Raw genomic sequence first — 19,636 nt, 5'->3', positions numbered from 1 at the left:
AAGAAAGAGAAATGTAAATGAACATGTTTCTTTCTTTGTCCTTAACTAAGCAGGATAGTTTGGTTTTGTAAAGAGAGTTATAGCTACAGATAGAAAAAGAATAAAATATTCCCAATGATACAATTAAGCAGCTGCTGATGGATACAACTTCACACACAGGCTAGCTGTGTTCACCAGGTGTAGAAAACATCTTGTGTTTTTTCATGGATGAATATCCACACCCAGGAGGTCAGACTCAGGCCCTTCAGGAACTGGACTATTGCTATAAGGAACACCAGGCAAAGTGTATTAGGACAGGTCCCAAGCAGGGCTGTGCAAATTCCTTTACATTACACATGAACGACACTGAAATATCAGATTGTGATACCTGTAAGTTACATACAAACCAAATGATCCCATGTAGCATAGCCTTTCCAAATGAAAAATATGATAGCTGTGAAAAGAAAAATCCATGAGCAGAACTAAAATATAGAGTGAAACACCCTCAGCACCAGGCCTGGAACTCGCTTTGTTAGCTGTGAAAAATTTTACTTATTTATATGCTACATAAATAGCTATATAAATACATGGATGGATAATGCTCTCTCTTAGTAAAAAGAACTTTTGTGCTACATAAGTCCCACACATATCCCCTTGTCTCTAGCCATTCACTAGGTAACCTTAGCCCTAAACACTTGGCAGGCAGGAGACAATAGCAAGTGCCAGGAGCAGCTCTGCTCCTCCAAAGCCAGGCCACTGGGGGAAGTGTGGTAGAAGGATAAAGCCATGCTCATTCCCAGTGCTAGGAGGTGTTTCAGAAATCCTGCCGTTGAAGGTGATTATAATTTTTCAAGAGTGCCCGTGGAAATATATGCTGCTAGAAATGCCACATGGGAGAAGAAATACCTGAAATATTGTACACAGGCCTATTAGTTGTCCCTAAGTTTGAAAATGTTGACAATTTTCATTCACTTTTGAGGAACCCTTTCTAATATTTGATGTGACCACACGATATTTCATGCTCTGGACATGTCTGTGAGCAGGATGTGTGCATGAACTTTTAATGACCTAAAAAATATCTTCCACTATAGTTTACATGAGGGCTTTAGACAACAGCATATACCCTTCAGCTGTTTCTCCTCATGACATCCTGGCTGTTAAATTCTTTGCTTGCCTTGTTTTAATGCTATTGGTTTATTTGATGTGAAATCAGAAGCTCTGGGCAATAGGAGAGCCCCATGATTCTGTTGTGTTTTCATATTTTTTTCCTAGTTGTAGGTTCCCACTTCTTGTGCTGAAATTCCATAGGTTATGGGCCTCAGGAAAATGCTGTTCTCTTCTGGCCCTCATGAGCATCTGCCTTTCCTTCTGGATGAGAAGAAGGGCTGACTCTTGAAGAATGGGGGAAAACTACATTATACATCATAGCTGTTGTATAAAAATATCCTTTTCTTTGTCAGAACTGCATAACATAGATAAAATAAAAGGCCAACAGCTGAAGTGAGGCTATAGCAAAGTGATCTTAAGCTAACACAAAATACAATGAAATAAAAAAAGGCAGCAGGAGAAGTCTCCTGGATCTGTAAGCAAAGTGGTCTCTAACCGTGTAATCTGTGTGCAGTGCTACACATCATTCAGCAGAGCCAAGCATGCTGGTTTGTTTTGGCAGGCTGCAGTAAGTGAAAAAGAAAGGCTTTCTGAAAGCCACTTACCATCCTCTGGGAGGAAAAGGAACTCCCTCCCTCATGCCTGTTCTCAGACAGGAGTTTCCAAACTCTGCTTCCCACTGAAACTCTTGACGGCATTTTCTCTGGTGCAGATGGCTCCCAGCCCTCTGGCCGGGTAAGGTAATTCCACTGGCAGGGTGTGAAATCCCACTCCTAGAAGGCAGTCCTGTCCCCGGGGCAAGCTCTGGAGGCTATGTTAAGCAGCAGCAGTGACTTCGCTATCTGATACTCGGCTTGACGTTGCAGGTCCTCTTAGCACATGTTCACAAAAGGGGAGTTGTCCAAGGCAGGAAGGAGTTCAGCCAGAATCAAGTTTCAGAAAATCTGAGCAGAGGGATCCTCACCCATTTGAAGCCAACAAGAATTTACTGTCTGACCTCATGGGTCCAAGAATTTGACTATAGTTTGCTTAAACAAACAGTAAAAATAACCTCCATAAAAACGATTTTTAAAGACTTCAGAAGAGCACTAGGAAAATTATGTTGGACAAGATTTCCTTTGCTAACTGTGAGCTATAACCATTGCATTGCTGTTGAATGTTACTTCCAATGGCTGCAAAAGTCTGTAAGTCAGGATGGAACTACAGGCTAAATTTGCATTCATTCCCTCCTCTCTGACAGAGCATTCTGGAGGATTATTGCCATGAAAGACAGCATAATTTGGCCCAGGATAGTTACTTGCTCATACAGCTTGGTACTGCTAACTCGTTCTCCCGTTACTGTCAAATTCAAAACAACAGTTGATTATTATTACAAAGGTGATTAAAAGTAACCGTCTGCTCAGGAACACGCGGGGTGTGCAAGGTGAGCTGTGTGAAAGCAGACCCTCTCCATGCAGTTTGGAGTGCCGGGGAAGGCTGCCTGGGGACAGTGGACAGCAGAACTGCAAATTCCTGCCTAGAAGTGCCTCGAGTATTTTCTAGAAGCTTTCCTCTGATGCCAGCAGCCACATTAGAATGATCCTGTGCACTTATGCAGTCACATCACAAGCACAAGTGTGCACACAAGGTGTCAAGCACTACACAATTTGCCCTTTCTGACCTTTTACAAATTCTTCTTTTCAAGGGACACAAGATCAATCTCTATTTTCATTTTCCCTTTAAGAACATGGGAAAGAATTTCCCCATCACACTAGTTTTTATTTCAACAAAATGTGTAGGAGTGAACACTTTGTAATCTTACCCTGTATATATTTAACATTAAAAGCATTCACTGGCACCTGCTATTTTACCCTGTGAAACAGCATATACAACGCATTTTAGGGCTCTTCTAACATTTCTATTGCTATGTTGAAGGTTTTGATTAACATTATTCCGAATTTCTAAACTGCTGGAAATATGATTTATTTCAAATGATACTACTACAGGAAAAAAAAAGTGAAAACAAGTGTCCCTCCAAAAACTGTAAAACTAGAGTCCCTGGAAAAAATGCATTATCACTCAATGTAATAACATGATGCCATACTGTAAAAAAACTTTGGACACTTTTTTTCAAACTTACGTGTCACTAAAAGACTTGAATACACTGTGTTGTGCTCTATGGCCTAACTAATCCACCACTTCAAAATGACTGACAAGATTATTTGGAACTTCAAGAACTCCCAAAGATTCAAGATTATGAGCAATTAATACTGATCCTAAAATTAAATTAACAAACGATTAGTAAACCTTCAGCACCTCTGGTTCCAGACCTGCAGTTTCATGATTCATTGCTTTCAATTACTAAATGTCACAGTTACTTTACTCAGAACCAGCCCTGCAGATATTCCTATCCCTCAAGTTTTCCAGTAGCCCTTAGATTACTGCTGAGGCTACTAATAAAGCAAATTTTAGGTTATAAATTCACTGTTCTGCTTTCCATTTTCATACTGGCAGTCAGTCTAACTACAGATCTTTCTTACCCTGCATTATTATCTCATTTGTAAACATATTCTTTTCATCTAAGTTTTTTATTTTTTTTAACACAAACGACTGCCCAAAATGTACTGCTTGATCACACTCTGTAAGCACTTTAAAAAGAAGAGCCTGTAAATTAACTGATATTGGGGATACTGTGGAAAGTAATTTCATGCATCTCAGTGGATCATCACAAAGTGCATTCCTATTGAGATCACTTATTAAAAATCAAAACTTAATCTATGCCTTTGCTAAGGAATAAATGCAGAACTCAAGCAACCCACCATTATACTTCCTGTCATTCACTGTAAAATAGAAAGGAAAATACAATATTGTATTAGGTCAGTCACAGGAGGGACAAAGGACAGACACTTTGCTAGTTCAGTGGTATGGAATCTGTGTACTGCGTTTTGCAGTGCAGCAGCTGCAGGGTAACACTCTCGTGTCCCAGATTTCTTTGGGGGCCTCTAACCCATTCTCTCCAGCATCTCCCCTTGCTGGAAGGTGCTGCCAAGGGGCGTGTGTGCCACACCTGCTCACGAAGCAGACTTCACACAGCAGGGGGGTTTGAGCTGGGACCCCATGGCCACTGCAGCTGGCCCTGCCCATGGCTGGGTAGCCGTGCCCACAGCACAGCCCAGCTGCAGTCAGTGCCTCTTACTCTCAGCCATGGCAGCTCTGAAAAGCAGGCAGATTCTAAATCTCATGCAGAGCTGAACAGCCCCCTGCCACTGCTCTGAGAGGTGGTGTGGAGCAGTGAGAGCTGCTGCGGGCAAGGTCCTTTCCTCCTCTGCATCCACAGAGTCCCTGGGGACTGCCAAAGCTCTCATGTGCAAGGGAGCTGAAGGCAGCAGGGTGCATGCTCTGGATATTGCTTGGACCAAGAAAGGCTCAAAAATTGAGAATGGAAGAATGAAAGTCAATGGAAACAAGACCTTAACTTTGGAAGACCTAAGAATTGCAAGAAAGAGGACACTGAAACCTGTCCTAAAATTACAAAAATGTGACATGTGGGGACATCAAAAATTCTATTAGTTTCCCTGTTTTATTGGACCTTGTTTTCAAGCTATAAAAAAGCACATGACCTTCAGCACTATTTATACTGAGGTCAGTACTTGAACCCAAGATGTAAGTATGCTTCACCACACCAGTTTACCAGCAAAGCTCCTAAGTCTTTATATTCCTCTAGCACTTTCAAGAAAATGGCCAAAAAATAATTTTAAAATTAAAGAAATATAAAATTAGCAAAATAATGTATGGAGGGACTTTACTTTTAAAGCTGCTTTACTTTAAAGTTGCTTTACTTACAAGAAATTTTGAAATATGCTCTTATATTTCTCAATTTTTGATAGTGAAACTGAGTCAAGGATCATTTTCTTGGAATAAATACCATTTCTCAAATATAATGATTGTATGGAGGGAAAAATGTTCAGGAGAACATGACTAAAAACCAACACCAAATGTTCAGGCTGTACTCTTGCAGGTGGTCAAAACTTCCTTTTAAAAATGTGTAAAACATTATTAAAAGGCAGATATCTTAATTAATAATTTATTTCTTACTCCAATTTGAAGTTAAACAACAGTTGCTAAAATTATAAACCATACTGAGATTTTTCTGAAGAACACGAAGATATAAGAGGCTGCCTCAGTATGAGATACCACGTCTGATGTTACCTCACAGCATCATGCAGTTTGATTTCTATCAGAAATGGCTAAAATATACAGTACCCAAATCTAATATAGACATGCTTTCCTGGCACACAGAATGGCTGAGATACAGCAAGAGACTCAGCCTGGTAACAGTGTGCTTTAGAAAATGGGATCCATTGGGTTCAGAAATTCCCTGTACTTTGCCTCTGTTTAAAAGGAATCTCTGAAGGGATGGTGCTGGCTGACAGAGTGTGTGAATCAGCACTAAAACAATAAACCAGGAGCAGCAGCTCCTCAACCATGGAGTGACCTGGCAAACCCAGCTTAGCCTATGCCAGCAGCATGGCTGTGCTCAAGTTCAGATCTCTAGAGTGGGAAGGAAATTTAAATATCCAGCTTAAAAGGAATGGCTAATGACAGTGCAGGATAAAGAAAATATTGATCTTGTTAACCTATAGACACATATTACTGGTAACATAAGCAAATTCAAACAGTTAAAAAGTGCTGCTTTTCTCTGATTGTGTCTTAAAGTTTGGTGCCAAAAACCGTGATCTGACCAATGTTAATTTGAAAAGTGAATATTGCTGTTGTCTTTTCTAATTTTTATTTTTTTCCTATTGTGAATTATACAACTCTGACCAGAAACACCAGATAGCAAATGTGCTTTTCCAGACTGTAACAAAAGAGAAGGGCCAGGCGAATCCAAGAGTCCACTAACTGTCACTGACTTGTAAAGCCTTAAGTTCAGGCCACTGGCCCATAAACTCCTATCTCAGTTAGTGGAATATGTCTTCTCTCCAGCCTGTGTTTTGTTGAGGAAAAGCATTCCTTGGACATTCTAGTAATAGCTTAGGAGTAAAATGGGAATTTGCTGTTGATGTGTATGATGTCAGAATTTAGCGCTGTAACTTTGAATTAAAAATGAAAAGGATTTCCTATTATGCAATTTTAGTTGGGGTGAAGGGTCTTCCTTACAGTGTATCTATCATCCTACAAGGTTCTGAGTATTTCCTGCATAAAGATCTGTTTTCTGAGATTGTTCTGAGTATCTGCTGCCACACTGCTACAGCAACTTATTTCACAATGAGACTGGTCCAGCTGGACAAGCTAGTACAATGATAAAATTAACTGTAAAGGGAGAAAATTTATCACTCATAGGTCTCATAGAGAAAGATTATTATCATTTAAGCTTCAATTCAATGGATAACCTAAACACATGCTTGAATGGAAAAAGTATCAGTCATTCACCTAACAGACATATTTTGCTATTTAAGATAAGCCAGTGCTTTGCTGCCTCAAGAAGAGATAACTGAACCTACATACAGTTGTGTGGTGATTCATTTTAAAAAGGGCTAATAAATTATAGTTAGCTGTTTAATAAGTGCTTAATCAATTGGCAATTATGTGTTATTGTGAACTGCAAAGGGTAAGAGGTCTGACAAATAATATGCAATGCTCCTGTAAAATCCACTTATAAAGTTGGGTATTTTTATCCATTCCTAATGCTCCCCTGAACTGGAGAAACTTTCTTTCCAGCCTAAGGCCCTTTTATATGCAGTATCTATACATGTAAGGTGTTATGGATGTGAGTCACCCCTAGACTGATAGCAATTCCCTCATGAGAATAGAGTCGGGATCTGCAGCACAGGAGTCCAGCTGGTTTAGGGCATTTCTAAACCTTGGAGTACTAGATCTGTCTGAGCTGTTTCCAAATATTTTTCACCTACAGAAAACTGTCAGGAGAAAAAACAATATATTTCCCATTTTGGATCTGGAAAACTGGAAACCTTAACAATTAGTAAAAACAATAATCTTTTAAAGTTCTCATTTAAAATACACGACGTTTTTATTTTCATTGTTTTAACAAGACAAAATGAGAATAAAAGTAGGTTATCAAAAGTGGGTGCTGGCATTCATACTTTTTTTTTAATTGACATACACATAATGTATATGAATAGCCACACATTTCTAGTGAAAGACTATGAACAAACACACGTACATATACAGAGATAGAGAAACATCCTATACATACATACATGAGTGAATATACATATTTATGTGCATACAGTATACAGACGAGATACTATACAGGTACAGTCAGTGCAATATACTGTATAAGGCTACACAAACACCGAGAGGGTCTGGTGGGGTGGTGACAGCCATGAGAACAAAGCCTGGATGGTTGTGACTCGAGGCAGACGCTGGGGACGACCCGGCTGCTGTGTCGCGTTTTATGCGTCAGGCACACGCAGTTCCAACAGAAACATGGTACGATACACCCAGTGCAAAACAGGACAGGTGGGAGTGTGTGGAGGAAATGTGTATGAGCAGACAAATAAGGTTGTTCTACCTAGGGTACAGAATGTTTGGTTCATTTACAGAGAATGCCTATATATAAACCCATGCTTTCATGAATTCATGCCATTTTTTTATTTCTGTCTTTTCCTTTAAGAATATTACAAAATTCTTGCCCTGAGTTAAACATAAACACACACAGAAAAGGGGGTGGGGAAAAAGGAAATAGCATGCTTCTGGGTTTTTTTAAAATAAATTTGTAACCAAGGCACAATGTCTTCAAGAGTGGTTGCAAGACCATTTGAAATAAACTTAGCAAGTGCTATTGTTCTGGGATTGTGGCAAAACTAATTGTTTGCATACAAAAGTCTCAGAACAAGTTTTGAAGTGAATTTACAAGTTTAGAAGAGAACAAGTAAATTTATTACATATGCCTTAAAGAGAGATTCCCTGAAGAGGAAGGAATGCTACCAATGCTACCAAATTAAATAATTTGATAGGCAACTTATTGATGTTTGGACTGAAATTATTTCACACAAACAACATCATATATTTATTTAGCATTAGTTGTTACCTATTTTTAATAGAACCATGTACAGTGCTGTAGGAGCAGCTAAAAATGAGATGAGGTGCCTCCAGGTAATTTTCAGTCTCTTTAGTAGGCAGTACACACAGTGCACTGATTCAGCAAGCTGCAAGAAGCACAGCTCACACATAGCCGATCTATGGTGGCATAAGTCTTTCAAGGCTGTATCTCTCTATGTCATTGACCTGTGTGAGTGTCTTACTGGAAATATTAGTTACTAGTTCCTGTGGCTCCCACCCTGTACACCATGCTCAGATCTGACTCTCAAAAGAAAGGGGTGCAGAGGCCATGCTTGGCTGTTGCCCTCACCTTCAAGCATTCAAGCTCCAGAGACACACAGTTATCATCAACTTCCAGGGGCTCTGGATGGTACCTCAAATTCCAGGGAACAGCCACCTTCATTGTGCTGCCTTGGCTGCAACATCTGTCCCTATAAATCTCTCTGTTGAGCTGACTGTTTTTCAAAGTGTTGAAACACACCATCTCAATTCTATCAAAACCAGGCACAACATAGCAACCCCCTGAATCCTCTGACCACACAGGTGAGGTCTTCTCATGTCTGTCCTGTGCCTGTTCAAGAAACTGTAACTCCCAATCTGAGAAACAACTAGATAAGGACAGTAAAAAATGCTGAGCATGAAAGTAAAAACTTCATAAATGCTATGTTATTTCATCCTTTGTCAGAATATCTTTGCATTTGAAAGGTTTCAACAATTTCTGTCATGGAGCTCGCCTCTTTCTGTTTTCTGCTGACAAGCTTACAAAGTTCGTGCAAGAATAAGACATCAGGGTAAAGGAATGGAAAACTCATTCTCCTCTCTTCCATCACATGTGAAATAGTGGCAGCCATGCAGGCACTCAATGGCGAGGCAGGATGACAGACTCGAGGTGTGGTGCTCAGACCAGTGACTCTAGCCCACATCTGACACCCTCTTGTTGTGGGATTACTTTTTCTACAGCAGACCTGCTTTCACCCATTGCTTCCTCCCCCTGACACACTTATTTTATGCCTAAACCCCATGCCATGACCCGTATGGAGAGCCACCAAAGCCATGCTGGGCTTTAGCACCTATGGTGACAGCAGTGCATGCTCAGATCCGCCTGTGCCTGCTGTCCCCCCGGCCGTGGGACACAGGCTGCTCCAGCACTGTGGGACCACACTTAAACCAGAGTCCTGGCAAAGCAATGCACTGGCCTGCTTCTGCTGCATGACCAACCCAGCTGAGTGATGAAGAAAAGATGTTGGGACAGCAATAGCAGGCTCGTCTGCCAGCAAAAGACAACTTTGACTCATTTGCTTCTCATGCCTATCAGTCAGGTGTGCCTTGGAGGTGAGGGATAATGGATGTGACAATTCCACCTACTTCAAGGTTTGCATTTTCTTTTCATTTTTTATTTTAAATTTTACTTTTTTAATAAGTATTCTCTATTTCCAATTTGCATATTTAGAAACCATTTGCACTGCTCTGGACCCACACACTGATTAGGTAAGACCAGATTCAAGCTGCAACTCAACACAATGCAATGTGGAGCCTTCCCCAAAGCATTTACATTCTTGTTGCTCTCATCCAAAATGTTGACAGCATATTTGGCTGGACTGTCGACAGCAGAATTTTGCTTTCATGTATGTGCAAGAGTTGTCTTTGCAGGAAAATCCCGGAACTATGGAAAGTAATCCAACCACTCCCTCTTGTGGGCTCAGGGTTCTGCTGCACTTTAGAAAGGCACAAATCGCATAAATCCAAAATCCGACAGATTCTTAGCAGTGCAAAGTCTCCAGAGCACTGTGAGATACTGCTGGACACAGTTCATGCCTCATGCCCTGGCACTTCTTTCTAGCTGACAGCAGTCAGGGTGACAGATCCCTGACTCTCGTGAACATTTTTACTGAACAAGAAAGGAATATCCTACACCTCTGGATTCAGGATCTAAATACACTTAGACCACACACACTGGACAAATCTAGACATCATCTCAAGGCAAAATTGGACCCTGTCCCATCAGTGAAGTGCCTGTGCCACAGGCTTCTCTCTGTACCCCATTGTGGGTTCTTCCATGCCTGTCCAGCCTCCCAGGTAGGACCCAGAGGATTTCCTTTCTCCCTGCCATTTGTAAAACCAGCGTCCACAAGATTCAGTCTACACCTACATTCCTTTTTCTTTGCCTACACCAGACACTAAAGATTTCTCCATGACAGGGCCATTCGAGAGAGAGACATAATTTTTAAAGTATTCAGAGTAAAATATACCTGGTTTTCCACTTTTAGACATGCAAATGCATTTCATTGTATCAGTGACACATAAACTATGTAAAATCACTGTCACAGATACTGTAGATTGCACCCCAAATAGTTTTTTTGCACTTTCTAATTGCACAAAAACCAAACATTAAGCAATTCCTTAATTGACAGTCATACCCTTACCAGTATACTTTCATCTGAAACCTCTTACTTTCTCATCTATTACACTGAGCTTATGAATCCTTGGGGCAGGAACAGCCTTTGTTCCATGCATATTCTCTACCAACAAGTAACTGTGACTCTTGGACACCACCACAGCCAATATTGTGGTAGATCCTAGTGGCCAACATTAAGTAGGTTTTGTATCCAGGGACAAATCCCAAGCCTTATTAAATGTGATGGCTAAACATAAGGAGTAATTAAGTTCCTTTAAGTGAATATCTTCTCAGGCAAAAATAGAAGCTACCATCCAAAGTAATAAATAGTGTATAGAAAGTCCAGACCAAAGCCCCATGGGGCTCTGATTACAGAGCAAGCAGCATGGGACTGTTCCCACACTATGGACACATATTTTGGATGAAGAAAAAGATCAAGTATCAAAAAGGAGCAACCATAACCTTGGCTCCAGGAGCACAGGAACAGACATCTCAGAGGCATTGCACTGGCTCAAGAGGAACACTTGGCACGTATACACAGGGGGAGGAAAAGGATTGCCACTGTCCCATGAACAGTTCAGTATGTTTTGCTATTCTATGTCCAAAATACACAATAGACTTTCAGAACTTTTGAAAATTAGAGGAGAAAAGAGGGACAGAGAAAATTATAAGAGTGGCAATTAGCACAGCAGTTAGATATTCCCTTTGAATAGAAATCTGGGACTGTATGTCCCCTGAGATCTTTAACCAGCAGCTCACGGGGATCATTTTTCCCTTTGGTCCAGAGGGCAAGGATGACAGAAGTTGATTCTTTCTTTGCAAATCCTTGTGCATGGTAAGAGACAAAATAGCAGAATCACTAGAGTCTGATGTTAGTTCTAGGCTGAGATTCATCAAGGAGTGCATGTAGCACAGAGTGACAGTACTGAGAGCTGACATGGGTCTGTGCTGTATAACAATTTATTTTTTTTACTAACATTTCCCTAGTAATCAATCTGGATGAAAGACTACTTCAGTCCACAGCGTTCTCCATCTACCTGCAATGACTGTATCTCTTCCATATAATGGAAGCTAAAAGAAAGGCTGCTGTGATCAGATATGGAACACTGGATCTTGATTTATAGGTGCTCCTTTCTCAGCAGCAGAATTCATCAGCTGCAGAATCAGGAGCCCAACTCTGCTACTGTGCCCCACAACTGCAGGGTATTTGCTGACTCCTTGAACTCTTGTACACTACTGCTGGGAAAAAATGGAAACTTTAAGCTGAGAATAATAGAAGAGCACAGATGCTTTGTTTATGCTCACAGAGTATTCACTTTCAGATGCACATTTGCCAACTAAAGCATGATGATGTCAATTCATTGGGGAAGTACTGGGTCTAGGTGCCTTCAAAAATAATTATAGCCATAATGGTAACAATTTACATTCCCAGCATTCATTAATTACAGGGTGACCACAATGTTTACAAAGCACACAAAGACTATAATATGTTATGTATTCACAACTAAAGCTAGAGACATTGCAAGCTGGGCTTGTGATTTTTAACTGACCCAATACAGAGGGAACTTAGGCATGAGATAAATATGTAGCTGTGCTGCTGAAGAGTACACAGTACTTGTCAAGAGTCAATTCCAAATTATTTGTTTAAAGCTTTGTGTATTTTTTACAATGAGCTTTTACTGCACTTAAATAGCAAGGCATTGCTCTACTCATGCATATGAAAAGCAGGTAAAATATGTCTCACCTTCTTTGTGGTACTTCCCTTCCAGCATGATTTTGTTTTAAAATGAAAGGATTAGAATAGGTGTTTGGGATTTTTCAGCTGGAGTACAAAATTCAATAATAGTTGCCCTGAAGATCTCATATCAATTTGAATGCTAGATTTTTTTTTTTTCCACAATACAATATGTGCATTTTGGTTGCATTTCAGTTACCATCTAAATACTGAGTCTTAAATAAAATATTATCTTAATTGTTGTGTGGAGGAGTAGGGAGGCTGAGGCTGGAACAAGCCTCCTCCTTTTCTCCTTCTCTCCTTCCCTCCCCCTCCCTCCCTCTGGGGCAGGGCAGGAGCAGGTGGGGCAGCCCCAGCGAAGCCTCTGCTCCCCCTGCAGATGCAGGATGTGGGACAAGGGATGTGGGATGGGCCATCCAAATGGGGTGTGCTGGGCCCTGCTCCCCCTCCACCCAGAGCTGAGCCCACCTGCCCTCAGTGGGATGGGGGTCCAACCTCAGCAGCACCCTGCTTTGCCTCGTCTCTCTGGGGTAAATAAAGCTTTTCCTAATCCTGTTGGATTAGCCAAACTGTCCATTTTGAACAGTTGCTAAAGTGCATTTTCACCCAGGCTGCCTCTGGCACAGACCCAAGCGATCCCAAGGGGTTTCTGTCCTGCCCTTGCTCACACACCCAGTGTGCACTACCCCTGTCCCAGGCCAAGGGGATGTGAACACAAAGACAAACCCCCCCAGCTGCCTATTCAAAGTAGAAAATCTGCTTAGTTCTCTACCTACATCACTATGTTGGAAAACTGGGCTGGAGCACCCCTGGTCTTTCCTTCCTAGCTCTTTGAACCTTGGAATTTCATGTCTGTACCCCAGTTCCCTCAGCCTGCCAGCCCCAGGCACCAGCTTTCCTCAGCACTTGGTTATCTTACAAGTCTTTTTAATTTTTCTACCTAGATATGAATTTAAGGAGCCAACTTGTATGTAAAATTCTTGTCTATCAAAGACACATTCTCATACAAACTATTGATGGATTCACTTCATTTGGTGCAAGAAAATGGTCAAGTCCACTCTTGAGAGTCCTTTCCCCTTTGCTATATTATTTTCATACAAATCATAAAATAATTGAGAGCTGTCTGAATTCTGGAGGGTAATGGTTAGTTTGTCCATCTTGTGCCTTCTGTCACGTTTACCAGTGTAGTCATGTGGGGAAAGTAAAATGCTGCCTCAGCTTCCAGAGCACTCAGGCAGACACTAGGCAAGTAATGAAATGAGCTACAATTTTTCTAAAATAAACCAAAAAAAGTTTCAGTGTTGAGGCTGATATATTTTCTAGCTTTTTCTTCATTCCTTCAATGCATGTTGAGACTGCTTAATTCATAGCTGTTGATGTATTTGCACTCCCTCTTCTGAGTTATTCCTTCTAATCTCAGCATGGCTTCTGAATTTTACTTTGATCATCTCTGTAAAGCTTAAATCTTCTTTCCTTGCTTAAATTTGAGCTAGATATCACTGCCTGGTCCCCCACAAAAATACACCAAACCTTAAGAGGCATACAAACCCTCAGAATTAAGATAACATACCTTGAGGAGGCAACAGGAAAGGACAGTGCTGTCTGGCCACTGAAAAGCAAGAAACTAACAGGCAGCATGAAGAGAGGCTGCACATTTACAGATAAGGAACACAAGTTTTGTGGAAATCTATCTGAAAATAGGTTCTGCTTTGCAGGAAAGCTAAAATATGAAACTCTAGCTATCAGTAGTTTTGTTTTCAAAGAGTGTGGTTTTCTTCAGACCATCTATCTTAAAAACATGCATTGCTGTGCTGCTATGCAGCCTAGTACATGGGGTTTTCCAATCACTGTCTACAAATTAATGAAAACAAACCTCACTTTGCAAAGTTCATTAGCAGAAAAAAAAAATCCCAAGGTGCTTATATGATCTCTTTTTTCTTAAAATGGAAATGAGTGGGATTTTTCTGTGCTGAAGACTGTTTTAGAGAGGCATGGCAGTGATGTGTACATTAAAACTTTGGATGCAAGATGTTCTGCTCTCCAGCAGAGGGACTTCCACAGTCTGCTTGAAGCGTTTTCTTTTGTGACAGACATGCTCAGTGCACACACAGCCTGTGTGCCACGGGGATATCTGAGCTCATCGAGGGAATATCATCCTTTGTTACCCTGAGGTGAAGCTGTGGAGAACGGTAGGATGGTGGGGAAACATCATTGCATAGCAGTGCTACCTGTGACTCCAGATCCTGCTTGCATTACACAAGTGAACAGCTTTGCTCAGCGTGGCTGTCCCATGGCAGGACTGAGCGTTTTCCACTGCAGGGTGGAACCCTTGACCAAATCTGCTACAGAAATCTCAGGCGCCAGCACAGAGGTTCCAGCAAAATGGGTGAGGAGTTATTTACTGGGGCAGCTGGGGACCTTGTATATTGTACTTCATAAGCCTAATAAAGTGGTTAAATTCTACTCTTCTCTGTCCACTTAGATGGCTACAAAAGAGAGTTACTTGTTTTCATTTCCATATAAAGGCCAAATACAGATGGACTTTTACTATCTCTAATGTTATTCACACACTTCTTTTCTCTAAGATATAAGTTGTTTTACTTTCTACAACATTTGTCCATTCCCTGTAACTTTTTGTGAACAATGTCATACCTCTATAGAATGAGAATCACTAAGGCTGAAAAATGCCTTTAACCCAGCACTGAAAAGCCCCCTACTAAACCATGTCTCCAGGTGCCACATCTACATGTCTTTTAGATTTCTCCAAGGATGGTAGAATGGACTCTTCCACTTCCCAGGGCAGCCTGTTCTGTTGCTTGACAACTCTTTCTGTGAAGAAATTTTTTTCTAATATAAGCACATGGTATCCTACTGTGTGTGACTAAGTGTCAAAGCAGGTCACTGACCATTACCCTGCAGATTATGGGGCCTTCATTCTGCTCCCTGTGTCCATCTTCCCGCTCAGGGGGCTGCTCCTGGAGAACAGCTGGTCTTACTATTGAACACTGAGGCAAAGAAGGCATTGAGTACCCCAGCTTTTTCCTCATCTTTTGTCATTGTGTTCTCCACCATCCAAAAAGAGGGTGGAGATTCCCCTTAGAGTTCCTTTTGCTGCTGATATATCTACAGAAACATTTTTTACTGTCTTTTATGACAGTAGACAGATTAAGAGCTAGACAGGATTTGGCCCTTCTAAGTTTCTGCCTCCAAAACCTCATGACACCCTTGTCCTCCTGAGTTGCCTGTGCCTTCTTTCAACTTCCAAAAACTCTCTCTTTTCCTGAGTCCCAGCAAAAACCCTGTTCAGACAGGCTGGTCTTCTTCCCCACTGGTTTGTCTTTTGGCACTTGAGGATGGCCTGCTTCTGCATGTTCTTTCCTTTCTTTACAAGACAATTCATCATATCTAGAATACTTCTCTGCTACTTACACCCCTCTCTGTAGGATATTTTTATTTAGATATGCATTTAGGAAAAACAGCAATGAGGCAGTTTTGTTGCTCAAAAATATTCTATGCTTCTGCCATTATTACACTTCCAAGTCCCCCACCTGACTTCCTCTGCTACTTCCTTGATTTCTTAAACTTTGTCCTTTCACAATCAATAACTTCAGTTCCAGGATAAACTTATGTTTATCTTTCAGTTTAAATTGAGATAATTTGAGACTTCATCCAAGGTTTCTTTGTGCAACCAACACTTTGCAATTCCCTCACCATTTCCCAGAGCTAAGGACAGAAGGCAGGCTTTCAATTTCACTCAACATTTTGGTAAATGCTGGCTGCCCCTACACTACAGAATTTTTAGCATTCTGCTCCAGAGACCAGCCACATAATTAATCTCTACTCATAAGCCCTTTCTTCTTATTTTTAGATGATCCCTCTACTGCTTCCCATCAATATACCATAGATATATTCTGTGAATACTAACTGATTAATCCTCATCATTCCTACATCAATAAGCAAACAAGAAATAAGAAAATAAGACATAGGAGAGTTAAATGACAATAGTTACATAATTACCTAATATATTATTGGAATTATAAGATAAGTTTCCTTAGATCAGATCTATTTTAAATTATTAAGCTTAGTCACTTCTTTGAACAATTGTACTAAAAAATGATGGATTTTGAGAACTCATTTGCAAATTTGTCTTTTTTTTTTTTTTTTTTCCAAATTAAGCATTTTGAAAACCACAAATCTGGGATCCATGAAAATTTGAGAAAACCAATTAACTGTAATCTGCCCTTTCCCAGATTTTATATTCCTGTTTGAATGTTAGCTTGCCCATCTGATCAACAAAGAGGGGAATAACACAATACATCTCAATCTTTTGGAAAGTCTAATTTGCTCATTATGATACTGTTAAGAAAGGCAGTATCAATACAATCAATAGCCACAGCACACAAAAATAATACCCTGTATGTCACAATCCAGCAGATTGAGAATGAGCTAACAGCCCAGCTGTTGAAGACACATTTCACCCACCAAACGTTATTTGCACATTAAGATAGAATAGGTGTTAAAAGAACAATCAATGTTTGTATCTGCCATGGAGATAAGACTTTCATCATTCCTCTGAAATCAGGGTCAAATCCACACCTTTAAAAGTTATGCTATCATAGTAAATGGCAACATAATAGAGGGACAGTAAGAGATTGTCAGCTGGAAGGGAAGACTTAGGGAGAGAAAGCTTGCACTAGTTTTTCTTGAAGTCATGACCATACCATACATTATTCAATTAATAAGATCACCCTCCCACAGTCACTTGAAAATTCCTCTTATCATCTTTGTTCCTTTCTTCTGTATGAATTGAGGTGGATTTTTCCCTTCACAGTTTCAGTGAACCCTGGATGCAGCTTCTAAGAGGCTCATTATCTCTTCTATCACATCAGCATCTGCTTTCAAGGCTTATTGTTTAGTTCTTAGTATAAACTGACAGGCTAAAATCCCTTCAAAACACCCAAGGTGCCTTTGCCACTGAGTAAACAGCAAAGCATCAGGAGTGCTGTAAAACCCATTTAATCAAAAATATATAGTACAGGAACACTGGGACACTGAAGACCTTTGGAAGTACAATTACCCTAATTTCTTCCTTAGATGAAGGAACACTTGATGTGTTATTTAAATGGGCTGTCATTTTGAATCTCTATTATATATTTGATTTGCTTATGTAAAATATGTTTTAGAAATGTGCAGGGTTCTCTCAGTCCTCGTGTCTGGCAGCACTTAGAAGCAATACAATCATATCAGTTCATACAGGTTACAGAGCTGTAACCTGTACAGACTTGGCTATCCAAATATAACCTTCCTAACAAGTTGCTGGCTGGAGTGAGTAAATCAGCCTTACTCTTGTGGTCTTTGCTTTGGTCTAGACATCATTGGAGCAACTCACCAAGATACAAACACAAATATGTGACTATTGCAAAGCAGTCCTCAGGGAGATTTCCACTCAAATCTCAGTGACATTCAATAGTATTTTGGGGACTAACTCCCTGAAAGCCAGACAAAATTTCTCCATCAAAATAAGGGTGCCTGTGTATGCATACACATATGCATGTGCACCTAAATCCATCTGTGTTCCTGTCTCCTTGTGCACATAGACCCCACACATACACACCAGTGATGCAGTGCCACAGTGCTTTGACAGAAGCCATTCACACAATGTTTAAGCAAAACCTCTTCTTTCAATTGCTACTCTCAGCTAGTTCTGTCAAATTAATAATACAGGTCTGTGCAACCAAATGTTACAATATCGGTATTAGCATATAAAATAAATGTAAGTATAGGTTTCCCGTGTCTTTATTTCTTTTCCATTTTCTCTCTATTGGAGAAATTTGCCAAACCCAAACACTTTCATTTTTTCCTATGTGGCAGTTTTGTTTCTGATGATGACAAAAAAAGTATCGCTGTTTAAGATAAAAGGAGATGTTGCTCCTCTGATTTGGTTGGGTTTTTTTTTGTTTGTTTGTTTTTTTTTTTTTTTTATTCCTAACCATGTACAATAAATATAACTACAGTGGACTATTTAATAGTCCTGTAAGCATTATATGGTCTATAGCTGAAGAGAGCTTAGCTGCCTCAACTAAACAAAATCACTTGCTGTAAGAGCAGTTTTCAGGACAGTGATAAATCACAGTGTAATACAATCATGCATTAAGCTCCAACCAGATGTGAGACTGGCACAAATATTAAAGTACAACTGGGCAGAAGTCAAGTATGTACAAGTCATTGACAACATTGGTGTAAGTGCTCTAGACAAGACATTTAAAAGAAATTTACATAAAAACATAGATTAAATTTATCAAAGTTTGATAAATTTTAAGACAGTAAAAAAGTACAGAAAGCATGAAAAAATAAAAAACCCAGCCAGTTCATACCGTACAGTTTTACTACATTGATATTACAGAATGAAGACAGAAAAAGATACAAGGAATCAAGAGCAAAGAAAATTCTGCTGGATGTGGCCAGTGGAATTTCATTGCCAATGAGAGATGCGCACGCACAGATGCACGCACAGAAAATAAAGACATAAACCAAAAAGCTCATTTACTGGAACACATGACAGACAGAGAGGTGGGGACATTTGGCATGTTGCAGCACATGGAGTCATTCCCGATCGGCTAACGATGGTACCTGGCTCGGCTGGAGGTCGCCGGGCTGCCTGAGCGGCGCCACCGACGCAGGAGGAACTCCCGACGTGGACGCGGAGCGGCCCAAGCGGCAGCTCGATTTCGACTCTGCAGGGAGAGAGCAGAAACACTGGTGAGCAGCAGCAGGGTACTGCTGCAGCAAGCTGGAACGCCCTGGATCCAGGATTCCCTTGAAATGGAGACTCCAGCCTTGGTACCGAGTTAAAGTCTTGGACACATGGCTGAATCATGAGCAGAAGTTGAGATCAGAAGAGGGATTCAGGCAGGACTCATGCCATGTCCTGGCCTCTTTGCTCTGGCAGCTCTGAAGGATAGAGCATAAAGCAGCAGACAGGAAGAACACAAAAGAAGCATTCCTGTTTCCCCACTTCCCTGATCCCCAGCACCTTTTCTACTCCTCATGTAATACAACAGTGATTAAAGGAGTCACAGAGGCTTGTGCTCTCACCTCTCCATCCCAGAGCTGAGGGACATGGCAGCTCAAAGAATGGCTGTGCTGAAGGAAAGCATGAAATGCCAGAAAATGAAGGAGGAGGTATGTAAAAGGGGTGAGGATACTGCCACACTTGGGGATTTGGAATGAAACAAAAAATACTTGGGAATCTTATGTCAGTGGCAATGAATTGAGAGACAAAGTAGGAAGAAGAGACAAATAAAAATGTCAGCAGTGGCAAAGTCAGCTGCCCAGAATCAAGGTGATAACAGAAGCAATGTTTGGCTTGAGAGAAA

At 40.7% G+C, this 19,636-nt stretch overlaps 1 protein-coding gene across 5 annotated transcripts in view; it reads right to left on the bottom strand.

The window, feature by feature from the left end:
- NYAP2 (neuronal tyrosine-phosphorylated phosphoinositide-3-kinase adaptor 2) overlaps nt 1-19,636 on the bottom strand; it is a 137,066-nt gene that overhangs the window by 9,246 nt on the left and 108,184 nt on the right. For all 5 annotated transcript variants that reach the window (XM_021553646.2, XM_021553644.2, XM_021553645.2 and 2 more), the window contains one exon: nt 18,891-18,994. In XM_021553646.2, the coding sequence (XP_021409321.1) occupies nt 18,891-18,994 (104 nt within the window). The remainder of the gene's footprint in view (nt 1-18,890; nt 18,995-19,636) is intronic.

Source organism: Lonchura striata, chromosome 10, assembly GCF_046129695.1.
Source record: "Lonchura striata isolate bLonStr1 chromosome 10, bLonStr1.mat, whole genome shotgun sequence".
NCBI lineage: Eukaryota > Metazoa > Chordata > Aves > Passeriformes > Estrildidae > Lonchura > Lonchura striata.
This window is presented reverse-complemented; position numbering and strand designations above follow the sequence as displayed.